Source organism: Nycticebus coucang, chromosome 5 (genome assembly GCF_027406575.1).
Source record: "Nycticebus coucang isolate mNycCou1 chromosome 5, mNycCou1.pri, whole genome shotgun sequence".
Classification (NCBI taxonomy): domain Eukaryota; kingdom Metazoa; phylum Chordata; class Mammalia; order Primates; family Lorisidae; genus Nycticebus; species Nycticebus coucang.
Genome location: NC_069784.1, coordinates 100,141,329 through 100,156,779, shown reverse-complemented (window position 1 = coordinate 100,156,779; position 15,451 = coordinate 100,141,329). Strand labels below are relative to the sequence as shown.

The following is a 15,451-nucleotide window of genomic DNA, read 5'->3' as shown; positions in this document are numbered from 1 at the left end:
ACAGTTCAATAGACCAAGTTTAGAAAATAACTTGTTTTCCCAAGATTTTTTGCCTTGTGGCTTATTTGCCCAAAACCATGAGTACTCCCATTAATATATTGTCCCAGCCTAACTCTTATCACTTTGTCAAAGGTGTCATTGACGTAAAAACAGGATGACCTTTCCAGTTTTACATTGCCATTTAGTTTTTAAGTTCTTGCTCTGGTACCAACTAGCTGTGGACCTGCGGCAAGTTAAAAAGAACCCTCAGGCTCTGTGGAAGCTATTTCTTCGTAATAAAGTATTTTACTTAGCTAGATTTAACAATACCAATAAATTCAAGAATCTAAATCTACCCGTGTAGGCAATGCTGTCTCACCCTTTAATTCTCACCAGAGTTGTACTTGACGATAAGCTTGAGTCTAGTTCTTCTGAATATTTGTTGTAACAAGGATAATGAATGCCTATCTACTGTTTTATGATTTATTTTTCTGATCATATTTATTTGTTGTGGTGAGCATATTTTTACTAGAAGCATTTTGCATTCTTCTTCTTTTTTTTAATCAGAAACTCAATACCATTTAAAGTTACACTTAGTTACAGTACCATTTAAAACTTATATCTGTTATTGTTAAACACTACATTTTTCAAGGTAATTTAATTTAATGTTATTTATTTATTCCCTTTAATTTTTATCTCAAAAAACACAAATACACAGTATATTTGTGTTTTTTCAGATAAAGAATGAACATATATATAAAATTTTACATATGCATATAAAAATTTTATAAAATTTTATATGTAGATAAAATTTTACCTAATTCTATATAATGCTTACATAGAATTTTTATAAGAAAATATAAAATAATTCTATATAATACTTACATACAATTACATAATGTTATAGAATTATGCTTATTCTTACATAGAATAAGCATAATTCTATTCTATTCTATTCTATTATGCTTATTCTATTCTTACATAGAATAAGCATAATTCTATACAATGCTTACATAGAATTTTTATAAGAAAATTTTCAAATGTCTTTAAAATTATGTATTTTCAATCTACATTTATTACAGCCTATGCTTTGGAAATGACATTTGCTTGAATGTATATACAAGTCATTGATCTATTATTTTTATGAAATAAAACTTTAAAAAATAAAAATAAAAAACATTATCTTTAGTTAAATCCGTAAAACATCACAAGGTAATCATTAGAACATGATTTATATTCAAATGTGTGTTTAAGGAGAGAAAGAACATGCCTTCCTTGAAACAGTGTGGTTCCTGTGACAGTGAGTCTCTCTGTACACTAACAAATTGGCATTCACATTCTATTTTGAATTGCCATATAGAAATACTTATGGGGGAAAAAGAAGAAAATAAATGAGTTATATCAACAACAAAAAAAAACTTTTAAGTTTTACATATAAACTAGGATGACATAAGATTCAGGAATTTTTTTTCATAATTACACTTGCTAAATCTGTTATTTATTTTATATTAAACAAATCACTGGCCTAATACACAGAGTATATCCATTATATGTTAATTTATAAAACTTCTAAATACCTGAAAAGATTTTCTTTTTATTATTTTCAGAACAAGACATAGTGAAACCAGAAAAGACTGTTTCTCATGATAAACCAGGTATTTGGCAGGTGGTTTTTATAGTATCAAATTGTCTCTCAATGTTCTAATTTTAGTAGAAGAGTTTAGAGTCAAGCTCAGAGTGACTTGGGACAATTCATATCTTAAGTTGTCAGCTTCTAGAACATCTCTAATTTTAGTCATGATAAATTTTGCACTGAGAATTTAGCCAGTTAGACGTAACTAGATAGCTAGTCATCCCTTTACATCAGAGGGTAGCTTAGCACAAAAACCATCAGAAGCAGCACTCAAGTGAATGGGCTATAAATGTTTTGTTTTTTTTTCTGTTTGGGTCTGTCTCAAAGGAGTAGGGCACTGGCCCCATATGCCGGAGGTAGTGGGTTCAAGCCCAGCCCCAGCCAAAAAAAAAAATGCAAAAAAAAGAAAAGAAAACTTGCAATTCATCTTGGCTCATTCAAACATAATCATTTTAGCCTCCCCAAGTCTTAGCAATGCCAAGGAAAACACCATTTCTCCTGTCTCTTCCCTCCTTCCTTCTTTTCTCTACCTTCACCTCCCTTTTGTCTCTTCTTCATGTTGTTTTTGTTTTCTTTTTTGTTTGTGTATTCTTGATTTTTTTTCCTTATTCTCAGTCTTGCCTTTTGAAGAAAGCGTAAGTGAGCCAATGTGTTCTTGTAAAGAAAGATATGAAATTTACCAAAATAAGATTATAAATTATATTTTATTTAAAAAAAGAACTTTTGACCAGCCTAAGCAAGACTCCATCTTTACTACAAATAGAAAAATTAGCAGGGTGTTGTGGCAGGTGCCTTCAGTCCCAGCTACTGTGGAGACTGAGGCAGGAGTATCGCTTGGGTCCAGGAGTTTGAGGTTACTGTGAGGCGGGCTGATGCCTGGGGCAACAAAGACCCTGTCTGAAAGAAATAAATAAAAATAGTAACTTCATTTTATTTAAACTACTTAAACATGAATTTAATATTGAGGTTACTCAAGCCTCATTTATTCCATAGAATATTCATAGGATATTATTTTTCATTCTAGGCTGAACAGTTTACCCAATGTTGTGCAAATGGTTAGGCCAGAGTCTTTGAAAAGTTAAAAACATACTTTTTTTTCTTCACAGAAGAAAAAACTCTTAAGCAAGTAAAAGCTGTCACAATAGAAAAAACAGGTAAATAACATATTTTTTACTTTTCTTCTGTATATCAATTTTAAATTATATGCCTTAGGGAATATTTTGCTTATATTTAAAAAATTGTACAATAGGGGCGGCACCTGTGGCTCAGTGAGTAGGGTGCCAGCCCCACATGCCGAGGGTGGCGGGTTCAAACCCAGCCCCGGCCAAACTGCAACAAAAAAATAGCCGGGTGTTGTGCGGGCGCCTGTAGTCCCAGCTGCTTGGGAGGCTAAGGCAAGAGAATCGCATAAGCCCAAGAGTTAGAGGTTGCTGTGAGCTGTGTGAAGTCATGGCACTCTACCCGAGGGCAGTACAGTGAGACTGTCTCTACAAAAAAAAAAAAAAAAAATTGTACAATAGTACTAAATGTAGAATATTAATGTCCTAACACAATAACTAAGAAAATGCCATGAAGGCTATGTTAACCAGTTTGATGAAAATATTTCAAATGGCATATACAACCAGCACATTGTATCCCATGATTGCATTAATGTACACAGCTATGATTTAATTTAAAAAAGAGAGAAAAAAATTGTACATTAGAAAATCTTTATAAAATGGGCTTGAGTCTATTTGATTTTATTTTCCTATGCTTTAAAAAATGTCAGACACTGACAACAAAATATATACGAATAAAGAAGGCAGGGCTGGAGTGTGAAGAGGTGAGAACTGTCTGTATCCAATTTAAATGAATTTAAATTAATCATGAAATTCTATTTTCTTGTGTTACAAATGTTAGCCATTCTGAGTTGAAATACAGAAAGAGTGAGAGAGGTTATTACAAGGGTACATGCCAATTCTATTAACTATAGAGTATAAATGTCTTAACACAATAATCAAGTAAATGAGGTGAAGGCAATATTAGCTAGTTTGATGTCAGCATTCCAAATTGTATTTAAAATCAGCCAATTGTATTCCATAAATGCATTAATGTATACATGATCTATGTGTTCATGACTCAATTAAAAAAATTTAGAAGAAGATCAAGCAAAACAAAATCTCCTAGTGGGTATCAAATAGACTTATTCCTAGCCACAACTCCAGTTACACCCTAATGCTCTTTAAATTGTTACCCAGTGTAACTTTCTAATTATGATATTTGATCAGCTGATTCACACCCACTGCCAAATACTTGAGACGTTTGATTTTACACAAGATGGCTGTAATAATCTCTTTACTTTAACCCTAATGTCTTTGACTATGTAAAATCACGGTGGATAGAAGGCATCACATAAATGTACCACCTTTGCTCTCCCTCAAGAACAAAGAAATTTGGATTCTCCAACAATTTAGGGGTTGCCAGGGAGTTATCCGCACAAGAAGATCAAACATAACTACTTCCTATTCTAATTTAATAAGAGCGATATTAACATATTTTATAAAGCTATACCTGTGTAGGTAAATACAGTGAAATATAGTGAAGGCAAAGAATAGGATTTATATTGACAGATGAGAATTAGGAAACTATAGCAAGATAGCTATAAAGGATTATTGGCTGGACAAATTTTCTTTATGTTCACATCCATTTTGAATAGAAGATATTGCTTGCTGTTTTACTGAGAAACAGATAACTTTTTGTTGGCATTGGTTCTATTTTAAAATGAATGCAAAAATCAATCTTGAAATGTGTCAATGTTTTGTACAGATGTATTCAAAATTTGTACTTGTGTTAACATTTTTTTATCACAGAAGAAAAAACTCTCAAGCAAGTAAAAGCTGTCACAATAGAAAAAACAGGTAAATAACATATTTTTTACTTTTCTTCTGTGTATCAATTTTAAATTATATGCCTACACTCCCACACATCTTCACTGAAGTGTGTAGACTTTCATGCTCAGAAATTCAGATTCTGAATTTTTGTGAATAATGAAAGATGTACCTAATAATATTTTTTATTAAAATAATAAAACCTAGAATGGCACAACTTGTTTTGTAAAATATGATTGATCTAAGCTTGTATGTAATTCATAAGGAAATGTAACGTAATCCATTGATTATACATGTATGCTTAGGTTTTTAATCTCATTTTCAAACTAGTTTTTTCAAAATTTTAATATCACAGAAATCTAAAACTTTATAAATTAGCTGGATTGATTTCTTTCATGAGAGCTCCATAAATAGTTACTTGATTGCACAGATTTTAAAATTCACCTTAAGGAATGACCAGCAGAAAATATTAGGTTATTAAGTATGAAATATTTGATTTCCTCAAGTACTAAATTTAACTATTAACATTTCACTTTGACATTTCTGGTTTTGTTTTTTTAATTGTGAAGGTGCATCGTCATTCTTTCACATGAGTGTTTGGGCTTGTAATTATCTTTCAAATATTTTTAAGAGCAATTTCTGTGAAGCCATGGATAAGTCAAAAAATCGTGTTATTTTTGATATGAGTTCCATCATGGAGCCAAGGCAGCACACACAACTCGAAATATCAATGAAATATTAGGGAAGGCTGTGGCTAATGAATGCACAGTATACCAATGGTTTCAATATTGAAAATAAGCCATGTGGGTGACCCGAGACGAAGGTGGATACAGATAAGCTGAAAGCTGTAGTGGAAGCCAATCTGTCTCAGCCTCTACGTGGATGAGAAGTAAGGCTGCACGTTACTATTCTGACTATATTGGATCACTTGAAACAAATTTGCGAGCTAAAGAAGCTGGATAGACAGGCTTCACATGACCTAAATGGATGTCAGAAGAGAAATTGTCTTGAAGTTTGCCTTTCTTTGTTGTCACACATAAAGGCAAACCTTTTTTATATCATGCTATTGTGCGTGATGAGAAATAGATTCTTTTTAACACCTGCAGCTTTTGCGTACAATGGTTGGCTAACCTTGAAGCACCAAAAACAGTCCAAAGCTGAATACTCATCAAGAAAAGCTGAAGGTGCCTGTTTGATGGTCCAGTGCTGGTATTATCCAGCTTAAAGAAACCTACTGCAACCAATTACACGATGTGTTGAGGACGCTTGCAAGGAAGCAGCCAGGATTGCTCCATAGAGACAGCCCAATCCTCCTGGAAGACAATGCTGTCACACACAGAGTGCTGTCCAACCACAGAAGCTGGACCTGGAAGCATTCTGTCATCCACCCTATTCACCACAACTACCTACCGCTTTTTCCAGGCTTTGGACCATTTCTTGAAGGAAAAAATACACAGTTCCCATCAAGCTGTGGAGAATGCCTTTTGTGATTTCACAGCTGCTCACTCTCCAGATTTCTTTGCTGCTGGCAGAAACAGCTACCTAGCACTTAGATGGCAAAACTGCGTCACTAGTTTAGGATTTAGGGGTGGCCACATGCAGATTATGGAAGGACTCTTTTCCTTATCTCTGGTGGCAGACATCACAAAAATTATACATGGACTTACAGAAAAGCCAAAAGGTTGGACACCCCTAGTACACGTATACATTAATTAATTGTACTGCTTTTTGTTTAGAATATCATAAAGTAAACTTTTGATTCAAAATTGGACATTTAATGATCTTAACACATTAAATATTGAAGTAAAAATAGTCCATCCCCTATTCTTGCAGTATTAGAGTCTTTCCATAAAGAGAAAGAAAATTTCTGAGTCTTTAACTCAACTGACATTTTAAACTGCTAAATCTCCTCTATTTGATTCAAAGATAGAAATCCTGCCCACCTTGGCTATTAAGAAAGCCCTATCTCTTATTAATAATCATTCTCAAGGAAAAAAATCTGAAAAATATTATCTTCTGAGATTTAGATAATCAGGAATTAGAGACAGGCTTTTTGTGGATGAAAATATAATAAAATTTGGAACAGCATTAATTATTTACAGAAATTATGGATTAGCTTCTCATAAGAAAGAAAATAACTCACAAGGCTATTACATTACATTACTTCACATGACCATTGTATTTTATTTTAATCATTGCCTAAGTTTACAACTTCAGTACACATTTCTCTACTTTTCACTGTTAGGTGATAAGATGGCCCTCTGAGTATCTCATTCAGTTATATGGATTTTGAGAGATTGTGAAGAAACTAGATCAATGTATGTGTGTCCCAAATCTATAGATTGTTTTAAATTATGTGCATTTCATGTGTCTTATTAGTTTTTCATTTAAACAGTATGATAAATGTATTTGCTTACTGTAAAACAATAGTGCTGAGAGAAACTAGGTTATTAAACTAAGGAGAGAGAATAAAGCTAAGAAAGAGTCAGTATGAATGCCAAAAAAGTTGATTTGTTCCATAGTTTCCATGCACTAACCTACATGCCACCTGCCTTCCTCCATCTCCACAGCCATGCCCAAACCAGCAAGTAAGAGTTGAAGATAAGAAAACCTGAGAGTATTGTGTGATCATTTCAACTTTAACAATTTTCTTCATTTTTTATTGTTGTTTTCAATGTTGCCTATAGCTAAACTGCCTTTCAATGCCAAATTAATGTTATTGCTATGGCTTTGATTTAATATCCTTGTCTTTCACTACTAATTAGTGATGTATTATGATTATAAGAAAGAAATGTCTGGAAGTAATATCACTATTAGTATTAAACAAGTGAATTCATAAAGGCTACAAAATACCACTAATAAGTTTGGGTAGGTGGAAAGTCTCTGAAACAGGCATAATGAATAACAAAGGAAAAGGAGGTGATATACAATTGTCAGTGTTTAGGGACCTTATGTTTTTGATTTATTTACTTTAAGCTGAATTAATTATACTGTAAGTAGACTTTGACACTAAGAAATCCATAAAATTAAAAACATTTTGCCATTTGTCTATTAAAATTGTGACATTTCTTCATGAGTTAACTTTAAAGATCATTTCACTGTACAAGTGTGATACAAAGGTTACAGTGATCGAGTTTAAAGGTGACTTTAGAGCTTAGGAAGGCATAGACATTCGTCCATTGTCACACAGGTGGCAAATGTGTCCACTTTTGGTCAAAATTGTGAAATTGGTCCTTGAATAACGTACATAGATGAAACACAAGCCTATGAAGACATGAGTGGCCCTCATAGATGAAACACAAGCATATGAAGACATGAGTGGCCCTTGTCCAAGTATTTTCTGGCTCCTGTTTAAAAAATGGATCACAAAGTTTCAAAGATGAATTTGAGAGACCAGCTCAGTGGACATATAAGTGGTTCAGGCAAATTATCCAGTATCCAGCCTAATGAGAATTTATTCACATCCTAGAACCTGTAATGTGTATTTTAAATATATATTTTACATTATTACTTTGATTAATTATACTAGGGTAATGCTATTATAGCAGGTTAATAGCTTGAATATTGGCTTCTTACTTTTATTTTATTTTGCATGCTTATTTAGTGTAACATTTCCGTACATTCAAGTCATGGAAGTTCATTCAGCTTCTAACTTACACATATCCATTTAGTCTAATGACACCTGGAGTACTAGTCTTCCCACCTACTTCACTGTTGGTATCTGATGTTGAGGGAAAATAGTAGAAATTTGAGAGAAATTTCAAATGCAGATATGAGAGGGAGAAGGGGCAGCTCGGGAGTATTAGCCCTGCAGGTCATTAGAAGGAAATAACACTGGGTTCATTCCAGTGATTTGCTGAGTTTACAATTGTCCTCAGTCCCATTCAAAATACCTTACCCTGTGTGGCTTTGTTTCAAATTTCACCTTTGATGACAGCGAGAGATCTCTCAAAGGTTTTTAATTCAAATATTTTTCAGAGGGTTATGAGGGATGTCAATTACTCATAAAATATTGATTCCATTTACCGTGTCCTTGAGTAGTTGAGATTCACTGGTGAGAGTTCTAACTAGATCTGGAAAGGGAAGGTGGTATGATAAAATAGAATAAAAAGACAACGTATGGTACTCTCTGGAATAGAGCAGATCTAGATTAAATTTTCCATAAAAAAATGAATGTTCAGCACTACATTGCTTCTGACCTGGGAAGGAGGGACCTAGGAATGGGACCAGTAAACAAGAGTTGGTAAAATGCCAAAAGCAAATGTCATCTACTTTGAAATGTCCCCAAGCAATGACTTAACCTTCACCAAAGAAAAACAACCCTCTTCTTTTTCTCCTCTTTGACATATTCTATCCTCTTCTTACACAACATTGCCCCCAAAGGTCTGAAACCCTAGTACTGGATTTAAAGTCGGGCATAAGAAAAGCCTTTTACTGGGTGTCCTGAGAGTGAATCTAACCTTGCTCATGGTGTGGTTTTATGGCAGTATACTTTCTGTGTTGCAAGCTCTATGAAATTTTAAAAGGCATGCTTACTGGGTAAACTGAGGATCACTTGCAAATATGTAAACAAATGCTTGCTACACAAAGAATCACAGATTGCTAATGGATTTTTGTTTCTCTCTCTAGAAAAACCTGAGCATCAGGAAAAAGAAGCTCCATCTATAAAAACGGGTATTTTTTTTTTGCCATTTTTGGTTTATATTCTATCTTAATTTGCTATTTTTATAAAATTTGAAAAGTAAGGCTATGCATACAAGTGATTTTCATTTTGTTTCTTGGTAATGTTTACCCTTGTGGTTTTGTAGTATAAAAAAAGTTTTTATACTAGTTTATCTGACCTAAGGGCTGTAGCATTGTTGTCAATCAAACATGGATTTTATCAAACATGTTACCATAATACAGCAAAATTAACAAGTAAGATTTGTTTTGATGACTCACAAGCCCCTTCCAAAATATTCACTATTTCCCTGCTGTCAATATTAATATCATTTATCACATAAGTGTTGATGCATTGTTGATAGTACTAAAATATTTTACCAAACTACATGTTACATTTCACTAATTGTGACTTTCAGATTGATATAGTTTCTTAAAATAGAAATCACACCATTCTATGGTGTATAATATGTAGCTTAAGTTTTTAATATGTGGTTCAATTTTTAAAATATGTAATACTTCATGTGGTTCAAATACTAAGGCATATCGGAGGCTAAGTCCAAAACTATCTCTTCCTTTCCTTTTTCTTACTCTACCAGTTCCCTTTTTCAAAAATATCAAATAATATTCAATGGGTAATCGCCATTATTTCTTAAAATATCCTTCTAGCATTATCTATCTATACTAATAAATATATATATTCACCATTTTCATTTTCTTAAACAAATCATGGCATGCTATGGATTATTCTACCCTAGATTTTTCAACTTAAGAATGTATCTTGAACCTTTTTTCATATCAGTGTATAAGGAATTTTCTATTAATAATATTTTATTATATAATTTTGCCCAATTGACTCTGATTGGCATGTTTTAAAGTATTTTTCCAACCATCCTTTAAAAATATATGAAAAAATGTCTAGTTTTTGTTAATTTAACGAATCAGTTAACAAATATGTCTAGTTTTGTGAATTTTAAAAGTAAAGTTACCTACAGTTGATTTCTTTTTTTTTTTTTTGAGAAAGAGTTTCACTCTGTTTCTAGGCTTGTGTGCCCTCACAGCAATCTCAAACTTCCGTGTTCAAGCAATCCTCCTACCTTAGCTTCCCAAGTAGCTGGTACGATAGGCATGAACCAGTATCCCTGGCTAATTTATATACTTTTATCCCTTGATGTTATTCAGGATTGTCTCAAACTTTTGAACTTGAACAATATTTCCACCCTGCCCTCAAGAGAGCTAGGATTATGAGTGTGAGCCACTGAAGTGGTCCTAGTGTAGAATTTTTGAATGAAAAAGTATAATCAATGTCACTTGTATAGATATACATGTTCGGTGTTCTTCGTAAAAGTTACATCAGTTTATATTCCCACCATTAAGAGAAAGAGTTGCCGGGCACAGTGACTCATACCTGTAATCTCAGGGAGACTGAGGTGGTGGATCACTTGAGCTCAGAAGTTCAAGATCAACCTGAGCAAGAGTGAGATCCCATCTCTACTAAAATATGAAATAGCCGGGCATTGTTGCAGGTGCCTGTAATCCCACCTAGTCAAGAGGCTGAGACAAGAGGATAGCTTAAGCCCATGAGTTTGAGGTTGCTGTGAGTTATGAAGCCACGACAGTCTACCAAGGGCAAAAAAGTGAGATTCTGTCTCAATAATAATAGTAATAATAATAATAATAAAAATAAATAAATAAATAAATAAATAAAATAAAAATAAATAAAATTTAAGAAAGAATTAGACTTAATCCCCTTAAATTTGGATGATTCAAATCCTCCACAATCATAGTCCAATATTGTACTTTTCAAATGGATAAGTAGAACTTTCCATTTGAAAAGTACATAATTAATGTTTTTAGTTATTAATTTCAGAAGGCAAAATATATTAGAGAAAGAATGTATTTATAGATATAGTTTTTAATCTATCACCCCTTATTCTTCCTGATATGTCATAAAGTCAATTTTGTCAATTCAAGTACTGGATTGAAAATGGTTCAATTGCTAACATTAACTAATATCAATATGTATTCTAAAAGCAGGCAGAATATGCATTTTTTTGTCATTCAGGCACAGTAAGAAGTTCTGATTATTGTGAGCATTCATTCATATTGCACCCAATTAAAGATGAGGAAGGTAAAGAAAAGACCAAGAATATTTCATATATTTGGAATTTCTAATAGTTCCATGTGGAACTCATTGGGAATATGACTTAAAATTTCCTGGAATGTTTCCCTAATTTAATTTTAATAAAATTTTAACATTATTCTTATTTTAAGTATAAAAAGCAGATATAGGAATTATGAAGAGCTGATATCACATTTTTCTTTTTTCTTAACTTTTTTTACTTTTTAGATAAACCAAAACCAACTCCAAGTAAGTATACCATTTTAGAATTTTAAGAATGTGCTATTTCATTGTTTTGATTGAATAATTTCTTTGTATTATAAATAAAGAAAAAAATGTATGGTATGTTAGTTAATGTAGTAGCCAGTACGCCATTCCCTGTAATATAAATGATTCTGGTTGATAATATTGTGTGAACAGGCATACTGCAAACATAAAAAACACACTCAACATACAAGAACATGGGCAGGTGAAAAGGCATTTCACAGAGGAAAAAATATACACCAGTAAACACATGCAGACATGTTTACTCCATTAGTGATTTGGAAAATCAAGAAAAAATTTAATGTCATTCATTTTACAGACATATCTCAGAGATAGTGAAAGTTTTGTTTTGAACACAACAATAAAGCAAATATTGCAATAAAGCAAATATTGCAATAAGGCAAATAACACAAATCTTTGGTTTCCAAGTGCATACGAAAGTTATATTTACACTGTAGTATCGTGTGCAATGGCATACGTCTAAACATGTACATACCTTAATTAGAAAATAAATTATTCCTAAAAAATGCTAACAATCATCTAAGCCTTCAAATAGTTGTAATTCTTTTGCTGGTGGAGGGCCTTGCCTCAATGTTGAGGGGTGCTGACTGATCAGGGTGGTGGATGCAGATAATTGGGGTGGCTATGGCAATTTCTGAAAATAAGGCAACAATGAAGTTTGCTGAATCCATAGACTGGTTCATGAAAGATTTCTCAATAGCATGTATTGTTATTTGGTAACATTTTAGTCACAGTAAAATTCTTTCAAAATTGAAGTCAATTCTTTCAAACACTGCTGCTTTCATCAATTAAGGTTTTAGAGTATTCCGAATCTTTTGTTGTCATTTCAACTATTGTTACAGCATCTTCACCAGGAGCAGATTCCATTTTAACTAACAACTTTCTTTGCTCATCCCTAAGAAGCAACTCTTCATCTGCTCAAGTTTTATCAAATTTTAGGCCTCTTGTTATTTCCACCGTACCTTCAGTAATTCCTTCACTGAAGTTTTGAACTTCTCAGGCATCCATAAAAATTGGAATCAACTCCTTCCAAACTATTAATAAGTTGGCCTTCTTGTATGAATACCAAATGTTCATAATGACAGCTATAGTGGTGAATCCTTTCCAGGATGTTTTCAATTTACTTTGCACAGATTCATGAGAGGAATCACTATCTGTGGCAGCTATAGCCTTATTAAATGTGCTTCTTAAATAATAAGGATTGAAAGTTGAAATTACTCCATGATCCTAAGGGCTGCAGAAAGGCTGTTATGTTAGCAGGCATTAAAATAACATTAATTTTCTTGTACATCTCCATCAGAGTTTTGGATAGCTAAATGCATAGTCAATGATCAATTATATATATTTATATATATATATATATATATATATATATTTTTTTTTTTTTTTCCAGTTTTTGGCCCGGGCCAGGTTTAAACCCACTACCTCCAGTATATGGGGCTGGCACCCTACTCCTTGAGCCACAGGTGCCACCTGATCAGTAATATTTTTTAAAAGGATCTTTTTTTTCTGAGCAGTAGGTCTCAACAGTGAGCTTAAAATATTCACCAAGCTATGCTGCCAACAAATGTTCTACCATCAAACTTGATTGTTGCATTGGTAGAGCCTAGGCAGAGTAGATTTAACATAATTCCTGAGGACCGTGGGATTTTTGGAACACTAAATGAGCTTTGGCTTCAACTTAAAATCACCAGCTGCATTAGCCACTAATGAGAGAGTCTGCCTATCATTTGAAACTTTGAAATTAGGCATTGACTTCTCCCTTTGAGTTATGAAAGTTCTAGATGGCATCTTGTTTGAAGAGAAAGAAAACAAAATGTCTATATTGAAAATCTGTTATTTGGTATACCCACTTTCATTAGTAATGTGAGATAGACTGTCCAGACAACTTGCTGCAGCTTCCATATCAGCACTAGCTAATTAGGAAGTGAGCTTCTGTTCTTAAACTTCAGAAGCCAATCTCTGTTAACTTTCAGCTTTTCTTCTGCAGCTTCTTCTCTCTCAGTCTTCATAGAATTGAAGAAAGTTAGGACCTTTCTTTGGATTAGGGTAATTTAAAGAACTATTAGGGCTAGTCTGATCTTTTATCCAGACCACTAAAACTTTCTCCAAGTCAGCAATAAGACTATTTGACTTTCTTACCATTCTTGGGTTCAACAGAACAACACTTTTGATTTCCTTCAAGAATTTTTCCTTTGCATTTACAATTTAGTTTTTGCCCATCTCAGCTTTCAGCATGACTTCTCCACTAAGCCTCATAATGATTTGTATTTTTGATTTAAAATTAGTGATGTACAATTCTTCCTTTCACTTGAATACCTAGATGCCTTCTAGGGACATTAATTGGCCTAATTACAATATTATTGTATTTCAGGAAATTTGGAAGAGCCAAGATGGGGGAAGGGAGAGAGAAAGAAAGACTGTAGTCAGAATACACATAATTTTATTAAGTTCCCATCTTAAATGGAAACTGTTTAAGGCACTTCAAAAAAATTACAAAAGTAACATCAAAGATTACTGGTCATAGATTACAATAATATAATAAAATGAAAAATTGGAAATATTGCAAGAATTACCAAAGTGAGGCCAGAGATAAGAAGTGTTTTGGAAAAATGGTGCCAATTGACTTGGGTTGCTACAAACCCTCAATTAGTATAAAAAATGCAGTATCTTCCAAGTTCCATAAAATGAAGCTCAATAAAATACAGTACTCTTGTGCTCCATTCATTAATCCTTGAACATTAGCACCTGTTAGGTATAATACACTATACCAGGATAAGTGAGGAACTGCCTACGATGTTTTCTATGATTAAACCTATTTTGTTAACACATTTACCATAATAACAAATACCTATGTGAAAAAAAGTAGTTGAATCTGTCTTGTATATACTTTCAGTTGTTAGGATTGAGTAAATACAATGCAGAGATTCCTCTAATAGTCAATAGGTGAAGAAAAATTTAGAGCACATAATACCTGTTCTCAGTTTACTCATGGTTGACACATTAGCTATTTATATTCTCATTTTTTAAATCTGAAGTATGTTGCATGTAGTAATTCAGAATCATTGTTTTATTTAACATTTTAAACAATAACAAAAATACGGTAGTAAACATTAAAATTATTTATTTTGTACTATTAAAATACCCAGACTTTACCCTGGGAGAAAAATATTTTCATTTCAATTAAGATTTATGTGGCTACTGTATTTAAATTTTTTAAATGTCAAGGCCTAACCTGTTTTCTTAACAGTGTTATGATAAATTCCTTAATAATGTAGATATGATTTACTTCTGAACAGAATCAATGCCAATTTTAACATTAAAAATTGCCTTTGGGTTGGAGAAAATCTCTAGTATATCTTATTCACATTATTGCCACTATTATGAGCAGTATTATTAAAATTGAGGGTTGAAAGTCAAAGCTAGAATGCTAGAAATATCACCATAAAGACATTTAAAAATACTATTCTGTTTATGAAATATTATTCATTGTCTATCTTCACTATTATAAAATATTTTAGGCATTTTTCTTGAATTTTAATACAGCTTCCAAAAAAGTTATGGAAGACTAATAAAATCAATATCACATATATATAGAAAAACATTCATATTTAAGAGATGTATTTCTTATGCTTTTGGAAAAGTTTTATTTTCTGGAAATGTTGTCACTTATACTGATTTATGAGGTCAAGATTTTTCTAAAGAAACTTACTAAGTTTTACTGAGAAATATTATAATTCTATGGACTTACTGAAAGAACAGAAAGCTTGATTCTTCCTTGTCATAGGCTATAGGCAAGTACCATTTTACATCTCTCCTATCAGACTGTAGTGACCATGAGTTGAATTTATTTACATATATAAATACATTTTCAGCCTCATCCTTCAATTCCACTCAATTGTGCTT

General features: G+C 32.6%; 1 protein-coding gene across 9 annotated transcripts in view; it reads left to right on the top strand.

Moving 5' to 3' along the window:
* TRDN (triadin) overlaps positions 1 to 15,451 on the top strand; it is a 403,216-nt gene that overhangs the window by 345,322 nt on the left and 42,443 nt on the right. For 8 of the 9 annotated variants that reach the window (XM_053592195.1, XM_053592194.1, XM_053592192.1 and 5 more), the window contains 5 exons: positions 1,587 to 1,634; positions 2,719 to 2,766; positions 4,462 to 4,509; positions 9,109 to 9,153; positions 11,489 to 11,509. In XM_053592195.1, coding sequence (XP_053448170.1) covers positions 1,587 to 1,634; positions 2,719 to 2,766; positions 4,462 to 4,509; positions 9,109 to 9,153; positions 11,489 to 11,509 — 210 coding nt within the window. The remainder of the gene's footprint in view (positions 1 to 1,586; positions 1,635 to 2,718; positions 2,767 to 4,461; positions 4,510 to 9,108; positions 9,154 to 11,488; positions 11,510 to 15,451) is intronic. The other variant, XM_053592191.1, reaches the window with a different exon arrangement.